At 39.9% G+C, this 18,035-nt stretch overlaps 1 protein-coding gene across 1 annotated transcript in view; it reads right to left on the bottom strand.

Annotated features, from left to right (window-relative positions):
• Nucleotides 1–12,875: 12,875 nt before the first annotated feature.
• SLC17A8 (solute carrier family 17 member 8) overlaps nt 12,876–18,035 on the bottom strand; it is a 31,406-nt gene continuing 26,246 nt past the window's right edge. Inside the window, exons 10-12 of the mRNA XM_020803340.3 lie at nt 17,184–17,294; nt 15,595–15,722; nt 12,876–14,538 (exon numbers count right to left, since the gene is read on the bottom strand). Coding sequence (XP_020658999.2) covers nt 14,200–14,538; nt 15,595–15,722; nt 17,184–17,294 — 578 coding nt within the window. The 3' untranslated portion in view covers nt 12,876–14,199. The remainder of the gene's footprint in view (nt 14,539–15,594; nt 15,723–17,183; nt 17,295–18,035) is intronic.

Genomic DNA, 18,035 nt, shown 5'->3' with positions numbered 1-18,035 from the left:
CTGTAGCACAAGCAAGAGAGGGCTGCCACCCTGGGATTTGGAACTGGTCTCTGAACAACGTCACAATCATTTAATCCCTCCCCATTCCAGGTTCTGCAGAAAAGCTGGAGGCAACAGGAAAAGAGGAAAACCAAATGTGAGATGGATTGACACCATCAGAGAACCCACAGGGTTGAGTTTGCAGCAGCTGTGCAGGGCTGTTGAGGACAGCACAAAGGGGCAATGTTGATAGCATGTAACAACAACAGAAGCTTAAAACAGCTTGCTGACACAAAGAGGACTGTCCCAATTAACAAAATTACGATCATCTTTGCAGACACCCTTGGCCTGATCAGATCGTATGGCAGATACCCTGGACTGCCAAAAAAGATGAGTAAGTGGGTTCTCGATCCAATTAAGCCTAAATTATCTCCAGAGGCAAAAAGAAAAAAAACCACAAACAAACAAACCTGAGGCTGTCCTACTTCGGGCACATCATGAGAAGGCAGGCATAGATTGAAAAAGACCATAATATTTGGAAAGGTGGAAGGCAGCAGGAAAAGAGGAAGGCTAAATGCAAGATAGACCTACTCCCTAAGGAAACCACAAGCTTGAGTTTGCAACAGATGGGCAGGGCTGTTGAGGCCAGGCCATGTTGGAGATTGCTCATTCCTGGGGTCACCCTAAGTAGGGGTGGAATTTGACTAACAGAAACCACAGGCTTTGTATGGATTCCCTGCATCTAACTGCCAATTCCAAAAAAGTTGAAAGGTTATTCCCTTAATTGGTTGTTGTGAGTTTTTCGGGCTCTTTGGCCATGTTCTGAAGGTTGCTCTTCCCGAAAAACCCACAACAACCATCAGATCCCGGCCATGAAAGCCTTTGCAAATAAATGCCCTTACCAGCTTTTAAATTTTTTAATCATCATCATAATAAAATATAATGCCATCCCCTCCTCCTGACCAAGCCTGGTTCCCCATTAGTTTTTCCATAGATCCTAAATACTAGATTTCTGCATACCAATGAAAAAAGTGGCATGTTATGCCCTCCCTCCCTGAAAATCTAAACATAGTGGCCTATATCATAAATGTTCATTTTCCCTTGAAAGGACATCACTGGAGGGAGGCAAATTAACTTCATGTTAAAAAGCATTAACTCATGGTGGCAAAATTTGGTTATGTTTCTTGGGGCACCTGATGAACACAATTAAACTTAAGCATGTGTTAATCACAAATACAGGAATAGTCTGGCATATTAGGACTCTGGAGACCAGGGTTCAAATCCTCACTCAGCCATGGAAATTCACTAGGAGTGGAAATTGTAAAATCACTCTTTAAAAACATATACTTTCTTTGAAAACCTAGTTGCTGTAAGTTAATTTTGCATAACTAATTAATCACCAACAAGCTTCTGACCTTTTTTCTCCAAAGTTCAGGTATTTATTTATTTCAAAAATTAGAAGTATCAAATTTTCTAAACTCAAACACAATAACAATTACATAAATGCTAAAAGGTCCTAAAGGGAATCCTGTTGAAATAATTTTCAAAATATATTTTACATGATAAAATATCATTTCATTTTCTTCCTTCCATTTCTCAAGACTGCATGGCAAACAGCTAAGACAGGGAAATATTTAATAAAAAGTGGCTTTATGCTCAGACATAGTCTGCTTTATGTATTATACTTACCTACTTACTTGAATAATCTTAAAAATGAAAGCTTGTGAAAGCCAGTTTGAACAGTCCTCTGATGATGCTGGTCACAGAGACAAATGCAGCATGCATGCTTGAATTAACATGCTCTGTGTGCCCTTTCCTCCTCTTCCTCTCAGTCCCTCCGGCCCCCACCCCCACCCCCAGCCTGAAGGTCTGGATAGTTCAGATTTCCCTTTGATATGTTGATCTGCTCTGCTTTAACCCTGGCCTGGTGGTAAATCTTACTAGTGTTAAAAAGCTGATAGCTGTCTTCCTGTTTTTGAGTGAGAGATCAATGTGTGCCATTTGTCTCCACAGATTGTCAGAGCAACAGTCTTAGTTACGTTTAACTTGGGAAAAAAAAACATAGCCCCCCTCCCCCCCCGCTCCTCGCTGGTCACCTGGCCTTTAGGAAACGGTTCGGCGAACTATTATCAGATTTAGGAAACGGATCGATGGAACCGGTGCGAACCTGCTGAATCCCACCTCTGGATAGGCTATAGAGAGACAGAATGGTTTCCTATTGACAACGGGGTCAGACAAGGGTGCATTTCAGAACAACCCATGTTTTCTCATGATCCACACAGTCAAAGGCTTTGCTGTAGTCTATAAAGCACCGACTGATCTCCTGAAATTCCGTAGTGTACTCAATTAGCCAGCAGATATTTGAAATATAATCTTGAGTGCCTCTTTCTTTTCAGAATCCAGCTTGAGCACAAGGCATTTCTCACTCCATAAAATCCTTTGTTGCAACACTTTAAAATATCACTTTACTTGCATGAGAAATTAAAGCAGTCCTATAGTTAATGCACTCCTGGGCATCTCCTTTCTTGGGGATTAGAATGGATATAGAATGCTGCTGGTGGTCTGTGGGCCATTGTTTTGTTTTCCATATTTGTTGGCATATTCTTTTTAGGCTTTGATGATTCAGTCCCTGTGGCTTGAAATAAGTCTATTGGTATTCCATCTACCATAGTGATCTATTTCTTCTTAGTGTTTTCAGAGCAGCTTTCACTTCATTTTTTAGAACTGTATGTTTTTCATCATAGGATTCCTATTCAAATGAGTTTGTAATTGTTGCATTGTTTCTTTATAGGTCTTACCTTATTGTTACCATTCTCCCTTTATTTTCTCAGATTATTGTGTTTCTTTGTTGGTTATTCAGCATTCCTAATCTAGGTTTACATTTTCCTTTGATTTCTTGGATGTTCTGGAAGAGATCTCTTGTTTTCTCCTTTTTTGTTTTTCTCCTCTATTTCTTTGCACTGGTAATAGTTTTCTTTGTCTCTATTGACAGTTGCTGAAAAGGTCTGTCACCTTATATTTATTTATTTATTGGACTTATATACCGCCCCATAGCGCTACAAGCACTCTCCAGGCAGTTTACAATTTTAATTATACAGGCTACACATTGCCCCCCCCCAGCAAGCTGGTTACTCATTTTACCGACCCCGGAAGGATGGAAGGCTGAGTCAACCTTGAGCCGGCTATCTGGGATTTGAACCCCAGGTCGTGAGCACAGTTTTAGCTGCAGTATACTTGTAGGTCCTTTTCAATTTTAAATGTTGCTTCCATCATCCATCCAGATTTTTCTTTTCTTTTTACTACAGGAATTTTTTTTTTGCATTCTTTCCTAATAATATCCCTAGTTTCAATCCACAGTTCTTCTGGCTCATGGCCTTTAGAACGTAAAGCAAATATGTTCTTTATGTGGACTTTAAATCAAGAATGTTATTTAAATTATATTTTGGAACTATGATTCCTTTAGTGTTCTTTTTCAGCTTTTCTCTAATGTTGGATAGAAACAGTTCATGATCAGTACCAAAACCTGCTCCTGGTCTTGTTTCAGCAGACAGGAAGCAGCTTCTTCATCTCCTGCTTCCAATTACATAGCCTATTTGATATCTGTATTGATCATCTGGTGATGTCCAAATGTACAGATATCTGTTGGCCTCCCTGAATTCTATGAATTCTCCTGCTTCATTTCTGTCTCCTGGGCCAAAAACGTTTGGTTCTGCTTTGTTTCCTACTTTTGCATTCCAATAAGTATGTCTTGTGTTGGCATGTGCTCAATTTCCTCTTAAATGCTTGCATAAAAGTTTTCTATTTCATCTTTTTCAGCATTGGTAGTTGGAGCATAGACTTGAATGATGGTTATGTTGATAGGTTTTCCATGGTGTATAATTGACATTATTCAGTCAGACCTTGCGTTATAGCTCCTAACTACCTGTGCTTCATCTTGCCTCAGTATTAGAACCACTCCATTTCTTATGAGTTTGCCATTTCCAGAGCAGAACATTTTGTAGTTGTCTGACTGAAAATATTCCAGTCCAGTCCACTTTAGTTCACTGACACCAAGCACTGCAATGTTTATACATCCCATTACTTGCTTGACTGTTTCCAGGTTTCTTTTGATTCATATTTCTCATATTCCATGTTCCAATTGTAGCATTAGACTTTTTTTTCGCTTCTGTGAACATCAGATATTGGATGTCCTTTCAGATTTAATATCGTTGCATCATTAGTAACAGAGTTATTTGTACTTGTCCTTTGCTCTTTTTCATTAGCTATTTGAGAGCTTTCTGACCTGGGAATCTCATCTCCCAGCACTATCTCTTGTTTCATTTTGGACTACCTCACCATAGGGTTTTCATGGTAAGGAAAGTTCAGCAGGATTTCCCATTGCCTTCTTCTGCACAGTACTAATAAAATTTATCTTGAGTGTCACTGCTGTTGTTTGTGCAAGATCTTCCATAAGTGCTACATTCAGCTACTGCTGCTGCCTTCAGGAGTAGCTACTGGACAGCAGAAATTGAAATGTTACTTTTAAGAAGAGTAAGTATAATGGCCTGTTGAAACCAGGCATAGCTGAGAAGTGGTAGCATAATGCTTTGGGTCCAGAGCATCATCCTACCACTGCTCTGTTATTGATACACTCAATCAGTCAATAAGTCTTATCTTGTACTGCTGCTGCATAAACTCCTAAGATAATGTACCTGAAGATTCTAAAGGCAAAATCTGAAAGCAGAGTTATTGGTGTGATAAATTCTTATATAGAAACTTTGACTGTCAGTTCATAAAACTATCCAACTGGTAGCAAATCTTCTACCTAGATAACATATTCTATACAATCAGTATCCTTGAGCCAATAACAAAGTCAGGCCAAATTAGACATATTGTTAATTGCATAAACAAATGAGACAGGAGGGAAAACAAGATCATCATTACAGTGAGGGTAAGAAGGGGAAATGTCCCCAACAATACCTCCCTAGCGTGCAAAGCTGGTACAGTAGTACCTCAGTTTACGAATTTAATGCGTTCTCTGGTTTCATAATGGGAAAAATTCACAAACTGAAATGCGGTTTCCCATAGGAATGCATGCACAGGGATGGCGCTATAAACCTCCTAGGCGCAATGCAAACTTGCTTCATATTGGGGGAAAAATTCGTAAACTGAGGCATTATTTTCAATGGATTTCCGTCCGTAAACCGAAAATTACGTTAACTGAGGTGTTCGTAAACCAAGATACCACTGTATTTGAATTGTGAGAGAAGCCATCAATAGGAAAGATGCCTAGACAACCAAAAAGATGCACCAACCTCCCCTCCACACAACCTTTTTACTCAGTCTGACTCATTTCTAAACCTCCTCCATGTAGATCCCATTACACCTTCATTTTCCTTTCACTTAAGATAAGGATGTGGCTGCATTTGGTCTTTCTACTGCCTTCTAGAGACACTCCAGTTCCCATCATCATGCTAATTCCGATGTCTGAGAATCTACTGGCTAGCTTCATTCAGGCCACAGCAGTGCTGATTTCATCATTAACCTTTTCTCTGTTCACAGTTTTCACCTGTTCATTATATCCCAGATCTGAAACTACCAAAGCTCTCTCTTAATTTCTAAACGTCCCAGGGCTATAAACATGACCACATATGAAATGTACAAAGCTTTTAACTTGCTATGAAAGTCAGAGTTTTATATAAAGAACTATCAGAGTTGGTTACATATTATAGTGGTAGTTTAGAAACATGCATGTGGGAAGCGGGAACGGCACTGCTGAAGTCATAATTTGTAAGAGGGACACTGCAGAGCAGAGATCGTTGTGATTTTTAAATAAAACATGTAACAGAAACTGTCTTTCACTGTCCATACTCATTCTCTATCAGTTCAATCATTGACTAAATATTGCTCCATCTCTTCAGTACTTAGGCCTTTAAAGTCAACACAAAGCAATGTGAAATAAATAAAACCTTTGTCACTTACTGCTGCATAAGATTTTACGTAATTCTCCTAAAATAAGAAACCTTTGAACAGCCTGCCAGTAGTATACACTGGCCTGGAAAGAAGTCTAATCAAATCTGATTTGGAAACCTATCACGAATTCCAGGAATTAACCAGATATTCAAGCCTCTTCTGTCAGGGACATGTTTCATTTCACGTCATCATGCATCTTTATTCCACACAGTCTGTCACTACTTCTTTCCAGTTTTGATAGATGTCTGCTGTTATCTTTGTTTCTTCCTGTGTTGTTTCATTAATCTGAGCATCATTCCCCACTCTCTCTCCTGTCTTATTGCCTGCAGCTTTCTAATCCCACTCTGGCCATACCGCTTGCTCTCCTCTTTCCTGTACTTATTAAAGATGTGAAGGGGGATTTGTGGGCTGAACTGGAATCACCTGCCACTGTGTCTTTTATTACTGAGGGAAGATTTATCCCATTTGCAACCAGTGGGCAGGAAGGACAATTCCAGCTGGAAGTCCTGCAAGGGCAAAAAGGTAGAACAAAGACAGGGAATTTGAAACCCACAGAGTAGATCCTATCTGGGAGAGAATTGTCCATTCACCTTGCAAACTCCTTCTGCTGTTCTGTCCAAGTAAAGATAAGATAGGAGGCTATTGAAACCCGGGAAGCTGTTGCAGCCATCTGAGCTGGCTCAAGAAGACGTTCTGTACAAATAAACAGTGCTTTGCAGCAAAGAAAGCAGTTAACAATGAGCTGAGTTGTCATGCTTTGCAGTCTAATGGCCAATGCTGGAATTCAGCAGTGGAACTCCCTCCCACAGGAGGCGAGAATGGCCCTATCTTTGCTGTCCTTCGCGAGCCTTTCTCTTCAGCCAGGCTTTCCCTGAGTGACTGGCTGCTGAGTGGGGTTTTCAAATGGATTGTTGTACTTTACTGCTTTGAATGTGTTTTGATATTGCTTATGTTTTTTAGTATGGTATTTGTTTGATCCTTTTAAAATCTTGTATATTCACTGTTGTTAGCTTTAATACTGTCTTTTAATATTTTAAATAAGTAAGAGTCTTCCAAAATTGAATATTGGCTCCCTTGGGCCTGAAAAAAGGCTTACCACTCATCAGTTAAAGCTTCCTTTCCTCCCACAGTCATGGTTCTGATATGGAAGGGAAGTTTAACTTTGATTTGTTTGATAAAAATTAAGTACGTGTGGGCATACATAGAATCTTATTTTTGGCCCATTGTAGGCTAAAAATTAGCTACACTAGCGGAGGAGAGTACTAATATTTATTGCCAGTCCGCCCAGCACTAGCACCATCTCTGACCAGGAGGAAGGTATTATCTGCCCTTCTGCTCAGGATCTCCTTTTGGAAGATTCAGATTCATCATTTACTGAGTGATCATCTATGCTAAAATGTACCATACAGTTTTATTGAATGCCATATAACAGTCAAACTACAATTGCCATCAATTATTGTGCAGTGAGTGGCAGTACTCTAGATTATTAAGCTGATAAAGCATCCATCTATGTATTATGAGACTGATCAGTCACCAGACAATTCACTTAAGATCAAATGCTCTTGCACTCCTGAACCCTTTCTGTTCCAGAGAGAATGAACATGGAGTAAGAGAGCCTCCTTTCCCTTCCTTGAGCATTCTTCCATTACCTGGTGTTTTGTTTAGTTTTAAGAAGATCTGAGGCACAGCGGCATAGACTATTGTGCAGGGCTGCTGTAAGCATAAAATTAGCTAAACATAGAGATACCACCACAGGCAGTAGGAAGGGTAGAATTCCGATATGGCATACAAAGAGTGTATGCCAAGATGAAAGGCAGACAGATTTGCTTTAAGAAGATGAAGTTTCATCTGTTGAGAAGCTGCTGGGGAGAGAGACTTGCAGCTTCGTATGCAAGTAGGATACACTTGCTTTCTTCAGCACTTTCTTTTCTTGTCCATTTGATCAAGAGGATCGAATGACACATTAAAAATGCATACTTCCTATTAGAGCTTTTTCCATCCAGGATCATAACCCCTCCAAAGTTCTATGCCTCAGCAATTAGATTTACAAGTAAACTTTTTTAAAAAAAGCTAATTTTCAACATATAAAATGAGGCATACTTGTGCTATCTTAAACAGGTGCAACTTCTAAATATTGTATATGCTGTGTCACCCAGCTAGCTCCTTGTTCCTTCTCACAGTTATTGCCTTTGTGCTGGCTTTCCTGCCAGAGATACTGGAGTGCCAATTTGGGAAGAGAAATTTTTTTTCCTTAGGGCCTGTCCAGACAGTGAAACTTGATGTGGTCTGGTTTGCATTTAAAAGATTCTTATTTTCAGTGCAATCTATTTTATCTCTCCCTTGAGCGATCCTTCTGTTCATACTGGAGATGTTTGTTTATTCTCCCGTGAGAAGGGTCCACACAGGCCTTCAGATTGTCTGTTTACTAATGAGCGAGGCTTACCCAGTTTACCCATGAACATCCCCTCAAAATGAGTGTTGGGAGAGTGAGAACAGACAAAAGAAAATATTTCTTTACCTGGCGTGTTGTTTGTCTGTGGAACCCCTTGTCACAGGATGTGGTGATGGCATCTGGCCTAGATGTCTTTGAAAGGGGATTGGACAGATTCTTGGAGGAAAAGTCCATGGCAGGTTACAAGCCATGATGGGGATGTATAATCTCCAGTCTTAGAAGGAAGGTACCTCAAAATCCCAGATGCAGGGGAGTGGCATCAGGAGACAGGTATCTAGTTGTCGTGTGCGCTCCCAGAGACATCTGGTGGGGCCACTGTGAGATACAGGAAGCTGGACTAGATGGGCTCTTGACCTGATCCAGCAAGGCTCTTTTTGTGTTCTTATGTACCTGGTTTACTTATGAGTAAGGAAGGAGCAGCAACAGCAGCTGAGGACAGCGGTGACGTGTGGAGAAAACATTGGAATGAAGGTTGGGGAGACTGAAAGGAAACCTTCGCTTTTCCCCACATTTCTCCTCAACCAGGACTCTGCTGGGGCTACCCTGCCTTGTGAAGGTGGAGTCCATGTGTGGCGTTCGCCCCTCATGGCCCCTGCCTGACTCCCCAAACACAGAGCACACGAAGGCAAATCAATACTCCTTTTTACCCGCTGCCACCAGTTGATCACTAAATCAACATTATAAAGGATGAAGATGCAGGTCCAAACTTCACTGTCTTTTAAATAAAACTTGTTTATTGATCACAGATGTTTGATTATTAATCACAGGTAACTTCTATAGGTTTATTGATCATCAATCTCAACCTTCTATTGGTTATCACAGTTCTTATTCATTCTTCACTCTAATCACACCTCAGATCTCCCAAATACCACACTATCTCTCCACTCTGATCTCTCTCCTGACTCTGTCTGACCCCGCCTCTTTTTACATCTCTCTCGGCTCCGCCTCTCAGCAATATTAGCCTACAACATGAATAATGCATAACTATTTAACATAATAGGGAGAACACTACACCATGGAGTTGACATAGCCCACTTCCTTGCATTTTCTTGTGGCCATCATTCAGTGGGATGCAGTGACTTTCCTTTTTGTTGTTGTTAAATAAAGTAACTAGCATATTGAAACAGCAATGCTTCAACCAAGCATGATATTAGAACTGCACTGTGTCAGTTAGATAAATATTTTTAAAATAAGATAAAAAAGAGAGGAAAGAGTTTCTCCGTCCTCCTTTTTAATGGCACAACCCACATAATACATCAAAGGGGTGTCACCTCAATGCTTCCCACAGCTCCCTTGGGGTGCAAAACAACCATCTGTGCAGGCTACGAAATGAGATAATTAGGAGCACGCTAAAACATACAAGAAGAAAGGAAAGAAGGAAGGAAGGGAGAAGTCCCTAGTACTGTGCGAGAGTGGGGCAGCTCTTAAAGGGACAAGATGGATTGATCTAAGTAGAAACACATGTGGACACTGTAATTTAGTTCAGACCAACAGCAGTGCAAACAGTAATCTATATACCTGTCTGGACAGGCCCTTAGCCAGAGTCAGTTTGTACTGTTAAGTCTGTGGGAAGCTGTTAGGAAAGCTCTTAGTTAGCATAGTAAATGCCAGCAGTGTTTCTGTGAGCTTTTAAACTCACCTTATTCTTCTATTCCCTGTGGCAATAAATCATTAAAAAAAAGAGTGTAAGCTTAAACCACAGTTTACTTCTGTGTTGCCCACTCTGTTCTAGGCACCTAGCACATCTATAGAAAAAGGATCCCCCCAAGGTCTATGGATAACTATTTTCCCTCTCCCTCTAGCTTCATCACACCTCATAGCCTCCTCTGTCCATTGTTTTCTGATGCCAGTGGAAGTGCTACTTCATTGCCAAACAAGACATGACCCATGGACCTGTTTTAACCCTAACAGCCACCTGCCTTCATTGAATCTTGGATTTCACTCTCCCCATTTTACCCTGGACCTTTCCATCATTGCTGGTGGCCTTTTTAGCTGTCTCTCTTTTTCACACATACCGTTTCTACACAAGATGTTAATGTTACTTTCTGTTCCTCTCCAAATCTGCAAATGTCAACCTTTGACCACATACCATAGACCATTGCTTCAAAAAGAGAGGTGCGGGGGAAACAAGAATGAGAGAAAGGGTAAGATGTCTGTCAAACCATGTTTCATCACCATTTTGCTCCTTGGTGATTTAACCTTCCATATTAAACAATCTCTCTAATTCATCTGTATCTCCTTTTGTTTCCTTGAATTCTCCTTCTGTACTGCCCCTTTTAAGGGTATTTTTAGAAACATTTTTACAGGAATTAGGCAGGATGGATACATCATCTCTACCATTCCCATATCAAATACAGTACAGTCTAACTCTCAATACCAGTTGGAAAGCAGAAGGGAATACAAGACGGAGAATACAGCTGCTGTCTGGCTTCCTATACCCAATTGGTTGGCTGCTGTGTGAACAGAATTTTGGATGGATAGGCCTTTGATATGATACAGCACAGCAATTCTTATGGCCGTAACTTGGGAAATCCAGACCATTTCTCTGCCTTTAATGCCCCTCTACCTTTCCCATTCTTATTCTCCTTAGCTTTTTCTTCTGTACATTTTCTCAAATGGGACAAATAACAGCTTGTGGAATGGTGAGAAAAAAGGTTAATCCTTCATCTCCCAGCCTTTTCCAGTCCATTCCTCTCCTACTGCTACTTTTAAAAGGGATATACTGTAAATAGGAGGTTGGAGATCTGTGACTGAAACATCTATGTTTCTCAGGGCACTAGTGAAAAAGACATTGAAACAATCTCAATCCACTGGGATAAAGGATAATATATAAATAAACGAACTCTAATTAGACCAATTAGAGTAGCCAACATTTAGCTATTTCAGAATCAAAGCAGCTTCATTACAAATTTTTATGGGTGATGAAAGATCAAGTCTGTTGTTCCAAAAATATGCATGTGTGGAAAAAGTAAATAATTATAAGGATGTTTCTATTAAGGGTACTTCAAACTTCTCGTAATCCAGCAGATAAGGAAAACATCAAAACACACCATATGCTGAATAATATAAACACTTCAAGGACGAAGAGACAGAAATGTTCTAGTTAATGAAAACAGAGTAGATTTCCACAGCCAACTTCAAGACCAATTTAATAAGGGCTTAGCCCTTGCTATCAGCTGAACAATAGTTACTGTTCTGACATTCTTCTAAGTGTTTTCAAGAAGGCAGAAATATTAGTTAAAATATTCGTTATGTGTTAGGAATACTGCATTTAAATTTTTTGAAAATCAGATCTCTTAGTCCAGCCATTCTCAATGGGAACCATATGGGAGCCACAGACTGAAAAATGTGAAAAATTTCTGAAAGATATCTCTTTGTGTTATATCCTTGCATGACAAGGGGTCCTGAAATCTGAGAAGACCTCAGGTTCCAGGGCCATGCCCCCCCCAAAAAAAGGTTATTAATGCACAAAATGCTGTGCCATCTTTCACTTCTTTATCCCCACAAAACTGGACCAACAACCAACAATGTAGCTTGCTCTAATTTCCATCATTCCTGTTGCCTCTTGCTGGGATAAAGTCCTTAAAGTAATTATGCAGATCAGCTGTCTTCCTCTGTCACGATGAAACAACTGATGCAATAAAAATTACAATCGAGCAAAATAGTTTTACCTGAATTTTACTAAGACATTGATAATGTGAAAACAAACCTATTGTTTATTGAAATTTCTCAGTTGGAGAACACTGTGTGCTCGCATTAGCAATTTAGCATTGATACAGCATGTTTGCCATATAGCTATCTTAGACTGCAGGGAAAGGTCTAAATAGACTTTTATACTATTGAACATATTGTTGGGTGCAAATAAATTATTGTAAGAGCTTTAATAGGAAATAAAATTGCTTTTAAAATAACTTCTCTTTCTTCTCATGACATCTATAGGATCCATGCTATGAGAACATCAATTACAGTACACAAACCTTTTGAAAGCATGTGAACGCTGAACCAGATCTTAGCTGTTCTCTTATACAGAGGGATAATTCAGATAGTGTTTTCACAGTTCTAATCTTTATTAGGCTGGACCTTCAGTTTACAAGAAAGTGTAAAAAAACAGAATTCAGAAAGAAAGAACACCACTGTGCCTCAAATGGCCTATTTTCCTTCCACTCTCCAGAAACTAAACTCTAGCTGTCCCCAAACCAAATAATCTCATATCATATAAGGACCTGCTCTATACTTGTGAACCTACCTAAGGACTCTGGTCAATGGAAGAGGCCCTATTCTTTATTTACTCACCACCTGAAATATGGTGAGCAGTGATATAAAAGGGTCTCTTTAGGCATGGCCCTAAGGAAGACGTTGTCAAGCAAGACCTTTAATTATTTTCCTTTCAGTAGCTGGTGAACCCCCCACTCACCCAAACTTTTTTCAAGGGGTTTTGAGAATGAATAAAGATTGAGGACAGTATCTTCTTGGATTTTTTTTCATGCATGGTGTTACAGTCACAAATGACAATGGCTATTTGGCCAGATGTCAGCCACATGCCTGGTCATGCAACCTGTCACACAACTAGCATGTCACCAAACAGTTATAGCTACTTCCATGACTTTGGCTCTGCACACAGTAAAAACTAAGAAGAAGTTGCCCTCAATATTGCTTAGGGAAACTGCTGACAAAGACGTTAACTATTGTTCTCTCTCTCTCTCTCTCTCTCTCTCTCTCTTTTGCAGTGCTTTAATCTTATTCTGATTAAGGGATGTGGTGGTGCTCTGGGCTAAACCACAGAAGCCTGTGCTGTAGGGTCAGAAGACCAGCAGTCATAAGATCGAATCCATGCAATGGAGTGAGCTCCCGTCACTTTGTCCCAGCTCCTTGCCAACCTAGCAGTTCGAAAGCATGTAAATGCGAGTAGATAAATAGGTACCATCTCGGTGGGAAGGTAAAACGGCGTTCCCTAGTCACACTGGCCATGTGACAACGGAAACTGTCTTCGGACAGGCGCTGGCTCTATTGCTTGAAAAGCAGGATGAGCGTCGCCCTCTAGAGTCGGACACAACTGGACTAAAAAATGTCAAGGGGAACCTTTAACTTTACCTAATCTTATTCTATTTTGATTTTGTATTGTTAGCCATCTTGAGGAAATTTTTAACAGAAAGGTGGGGTTTAAATATTTTACCAAACAAAGCTACAACGCCAAAGTTGTGGGATTAAAGACATAACTACGATCATTGCATATGTACAACATTTTTAAAGCATGTATTCTCTCTACGTGCTACTAAGTTGAGAAATGGCTGAAGTTATCCCTCTTCAAATAATAGCCCAACACCAGTAGACCTTTGGAAAAAAATTAACCAGTGGACTTATCAACGGTGTATCTAGTGAATAACATCCATTGTCACCAATGTCATCTTTGGTTAAACACTGCATCATCTCTCCACTACAATACATTCTCTGTTTCATGACACTGTGGGGATGAACACAGCAGAAATATTTGTTGGGAAGTAAGTGTTGGATCTGAAACCATGCTTACATTGGTAACGAGTGACATAGTACAGAACCTCATTAATAATGCTAGCAAGGATCTGTATGATATGAAGGACTGAGGTCTTCTTATAGAGGAGATTGAATCCATGGCTGAACAAAGGGAAACTACACATCCAAGTTTTGTTCCTAATTAACCCATGTGTTGTAATACAAGTTGAAAATGACTTGTAGCCATTTGGCATGACCCTCCACTAAAATGACAACTAAGTAAATATAGATGTCGTTTGAGTTTGCACAGGGATGGAAACATTAACACAAATCATACATGGTTGAATTCATGATGAATCTTGAAACTTTCCATTTTCATACTGGTAGGAAGTCTGTTCTTCTACATCTTTGGTCACTCCCTTTTGCTTTTGCAATCCTTTTCGTTGTACTTCATCATTTTGAATGGTAGCACCGTACGTTTTCTTCGGGCAAACAAAACTGTCATTGTTCATTTCAGTCTCTTCAGCCAGTTCATCTTGGTCAATGATTCCACATTTCTCATCATTCAAGCTTTCAGGATCAGCCCATTTCTGCTTCTCACCAGAAGCAAAAATTGCATAAAATATCACTCCACTATAGTGAACTAGAGCAGCTATTAGGAAGACATTTTGCCACTCTTCACGAGTCTAAAAAGGAGAACAGAAGACATACACAGACAAAGATAAAGGCCCAAATTTAACACAGAACCTTGAGAAGCAAGCTGCTCTCTGATTTTTTCAAATAACATTCTTCTTCCAGTGAGCACCAAAATACCTAGCAGATACTCACTTTCTAGCAAGTCTATTCTGAATTATTTATTTATCTATTATTTCAAACGATATACTGCCACAATTTACAATGTATTGTCTGTGCCGTTTACAGCAATGCATACAAAACAATTATCACAACAATACGCATTGCTATACTGTGGAAGTGGATCTGAGAGCTAATTCTACCTCCAGACTACCATTGGCTTCACTTCCTGACAGGAAATGATAATTTTAAGGTGTTTTTTAATTTTTCTGCCACATGTCAGGCAATGCATTTTGGGGCATACAACATGGTTCAAGAAACAAATTTGGCATTCCAACTGGAGACCCAAGCAGATCCCAGTGACAATGTCAGGGTGCCATGATCCCAGGTGGAGTAGGTATCACCCTAGTGCAACTGTTGGGTTACAGGTGGGGCTACAAATATGCTGTGCTGACAACCAGCTTGATCCTCTGTTTCTTGGAATCTCCCCATCTTGGCCTCTTATCACAAATATTTGCATAGAAAAGTTCACAGAATTTTCTTGGATTATTTCCTAGTAGAATACATGAGTGAAAATCAGAGAAGTTCATTTCCCTTGTTCTATCTTTTAGAGCAGCGCTTCCCAACCTGGGGTCCCCAGATTTTCTTGGACAAAAAATCCCAGAAGCCTTCACCAGTAGCTGTACTGGTCAAGGTTTCTGGGAGCTGAAGTCCAAGAACATCTGGAAACCCAAGGCTGGGAACACCTTTTTAGAGCAATATCAGACATGCCTTTCCTCGCTGATATCAAACTGTATCTGCTTCAATAAAGACAGACTGTGACACTACAATAGTTTCTCAAAGTTACTAGGAATGGACTGGAAGTTAGCAAGGCTAATGGCTGCTTAAAACAATATTTGTCTGGAATGCATTTGACTGTATTCAAATAAAAATCTGGCTGAATGCTTTACCTTATGTTTAGTCATTGCACCAACAATGAGGGGGCACACCATTCCGGACAGTGTCCCAACTCCATTGGAGATGCCCATGAGGATGCTGGCGTACCGGGGTGCAATATCTAAATGGTTGACATTAAATCCTGTAATACACAATGCTGGTTAACTGTGTGCATCCTGCAGGGCTACAACAATTACAACAGAAATTAGAGGTGTTTGCATTTGTGTTTTTGGGCTACAGTTCTGTGTGCCTCCAGTGGAAATTATTCAAGCAGATGGAACAAACAAACAGACAGACAGACAGACAAATATGAACTTATGACTGGTACTCCTGTTCAGTCTTCTCAGACCTCAGAAGGCTCCTGTACCCTTAACTACAGGACAGAAAATATTAATTTTCTCGACCTAATTCTGTACTGGTTCCATTTGGTGAAATTTTCCCCTACGATCAGCACTTAAAGAGAAACTCTCTCAGCCTCTGGATCTGGCAAGTTCCTCTCTGTTCCTTTCCTCCTTGCTCCCCTGGCTTCACCTAAGTGCAGCAAAGTATTTAATAAAAATCTGGAAACAAGGCTGATGAATACTGTTGATAGACCATTAAAATATTAGAAATAAGAAAGTCTCCGAGCCCCAGAGGATCTTTTCTTAGGATGGGCAGTAGAGGGCAATGACCAGCCTGATGAAGGATCCTGCTGGACTTGAACGGTTGCCCTTTTCTGATATTTGAGTAATCCAATAAAGGCATTGCCCGTGTGACTTTTACCTCCCTACTATTTAAGCAAGGTAAATTTTTAAATCCATCACAACGATGGAGTCAAAATAAGGCAGAACTATAGACTTCTGATTTGGACACAATCACAGGTGCTATTAGGTAAATTAGGGCATATTTACAAACTTCATGGCTGCTCTCAGTACAGATTTGTGTGAACCCTTGGCCCAACATTTTTTGTATAGAAAGTGAGGCCACATGAATGGCTCAGTTGGCCAAGGAGAAAACATTATTTTATAAAGGAATCCCAGCCTGTCCATGTATGCACATTGGAAATCAATCTACATCTTTTTTCTAATTGAAATGAATACACCAGCAAATACCCTTTAAAATACCTCGTCTTATCTAGGATTGAAGTGACATTGACCAAAGTCCTATTACCCAGTGTAGTAACAGGACTTTATAGTAACAGAGACTTTATAGTAACAGAGTAGGCCCCTTGAATCAGTGCGGATGTCATGAGCCGCTTCCTCCATAAATTTCCTCAAATGGGCTTACTCTGTGACTTACTGTGCTAAAGGAAGTCATAAGTAGAGTAGGCTCATTTGAAGCAATGGAACTACAGAGGAGGTGAGTCACCAAATCCCAACTGATTTAGTGAGCGTCCTCTAGTGACATTTACTATCCTAAGTAACAGGATTTTGGTCATTGTTTGATACTGCCTGAGGTCGTCGTAAATATGTAATAGCCATACTGCATGTTTACCCCCATGCCTGTGGCACTTTCTATGAGGTATACATGTAAATAAATAGAGTTAACTTCAATGGTGAGTCTGCTGATTTTTGAAACTGTTTCTCCAATCTTTTTTAGAAAAATTAATATTTTGAAGTGTTACCTGAAATAGCAAATCCACTGAAGCCTACTGCTAAAACCAAGAAAGAGATAGCCACTCCTCTTGTGTGAGAATAGCCAACCACCAAAAGTAAAGTTGCTTCCATCCCAAAGCCTGGAAATGAAACAAAGTGCATTATTTGAAATAACATGATTCAAGTGATACTAAGCAGTGTATTTTAGTTCCTTTTAAACATTAGTGTTTACCTTGACATTTATGAGTTCTAAATGCCTGGTATCATTTTCAGTTTTATTTTTCCTAACTCAAAGTTTGAGGGCTATACTTGATACTTGAGTGGGTTGTGGATTAGATGGGGTTCCCTTGTCCCATTTAAGAGCAGTTTATGCTTTATATTTTTCATGTGCATGATGGCAAGGGAGGAGAGAGAGAGAGAGAGGGAGGGAGGGAGGGAGGGAGGGAGAATTTATTAAAAACAAAACATAAATAGATGTAAAAATTAAATGTCTTCAATACAGAACACACTTAAAGCTTGTTGATAAATCAGTGGTTTAGGTGTCTGGCTGTGGAGCAAAGAATGGGAGTTTAATTCCCCACTGTGCGTCCTTGACAAGGGCTAGATTCAATGGTTCATGGGGTCCCTTCCATCTCTGCAGTTCCAAGATGATGGTGATAATAAACTAATGACCTAAACATGTTGAAATTTAGCTAGCATCTTATCACAATAAGCCCTGCTATAGCACTAGTTCTGTTGACAAGGAAGTATGAAATAACATGCAATGGTTTTCATTTATGTTCTCCAGGATAATATGAAGGAAAGACTGAACCAATCTTTTGAGCTGTAAGAAGTTATTGCTCTGATGTGACCCTGTGGCTGAAATCCTATTTCACTGCTAT

Source organism: Pogona vitticeps, chromosome 5 (genome assembly GCF_051106095.1).
Source record: "Pogona vitticeps strain Pit_001003342236 chromosome 5, PviZW2.1, whole genome shotgun sequence".
NCBI lineage: Eukaryota > Metazoa > Chordata > Lepidosauria > Squamata > Agamidae > Pogona > Pogona vitticeps.
The sequence above is the reverse complement of the archived record's forward strand: the minus strand, read 5'-3'. Positions and strand labels throughout refer to the sequence as shown.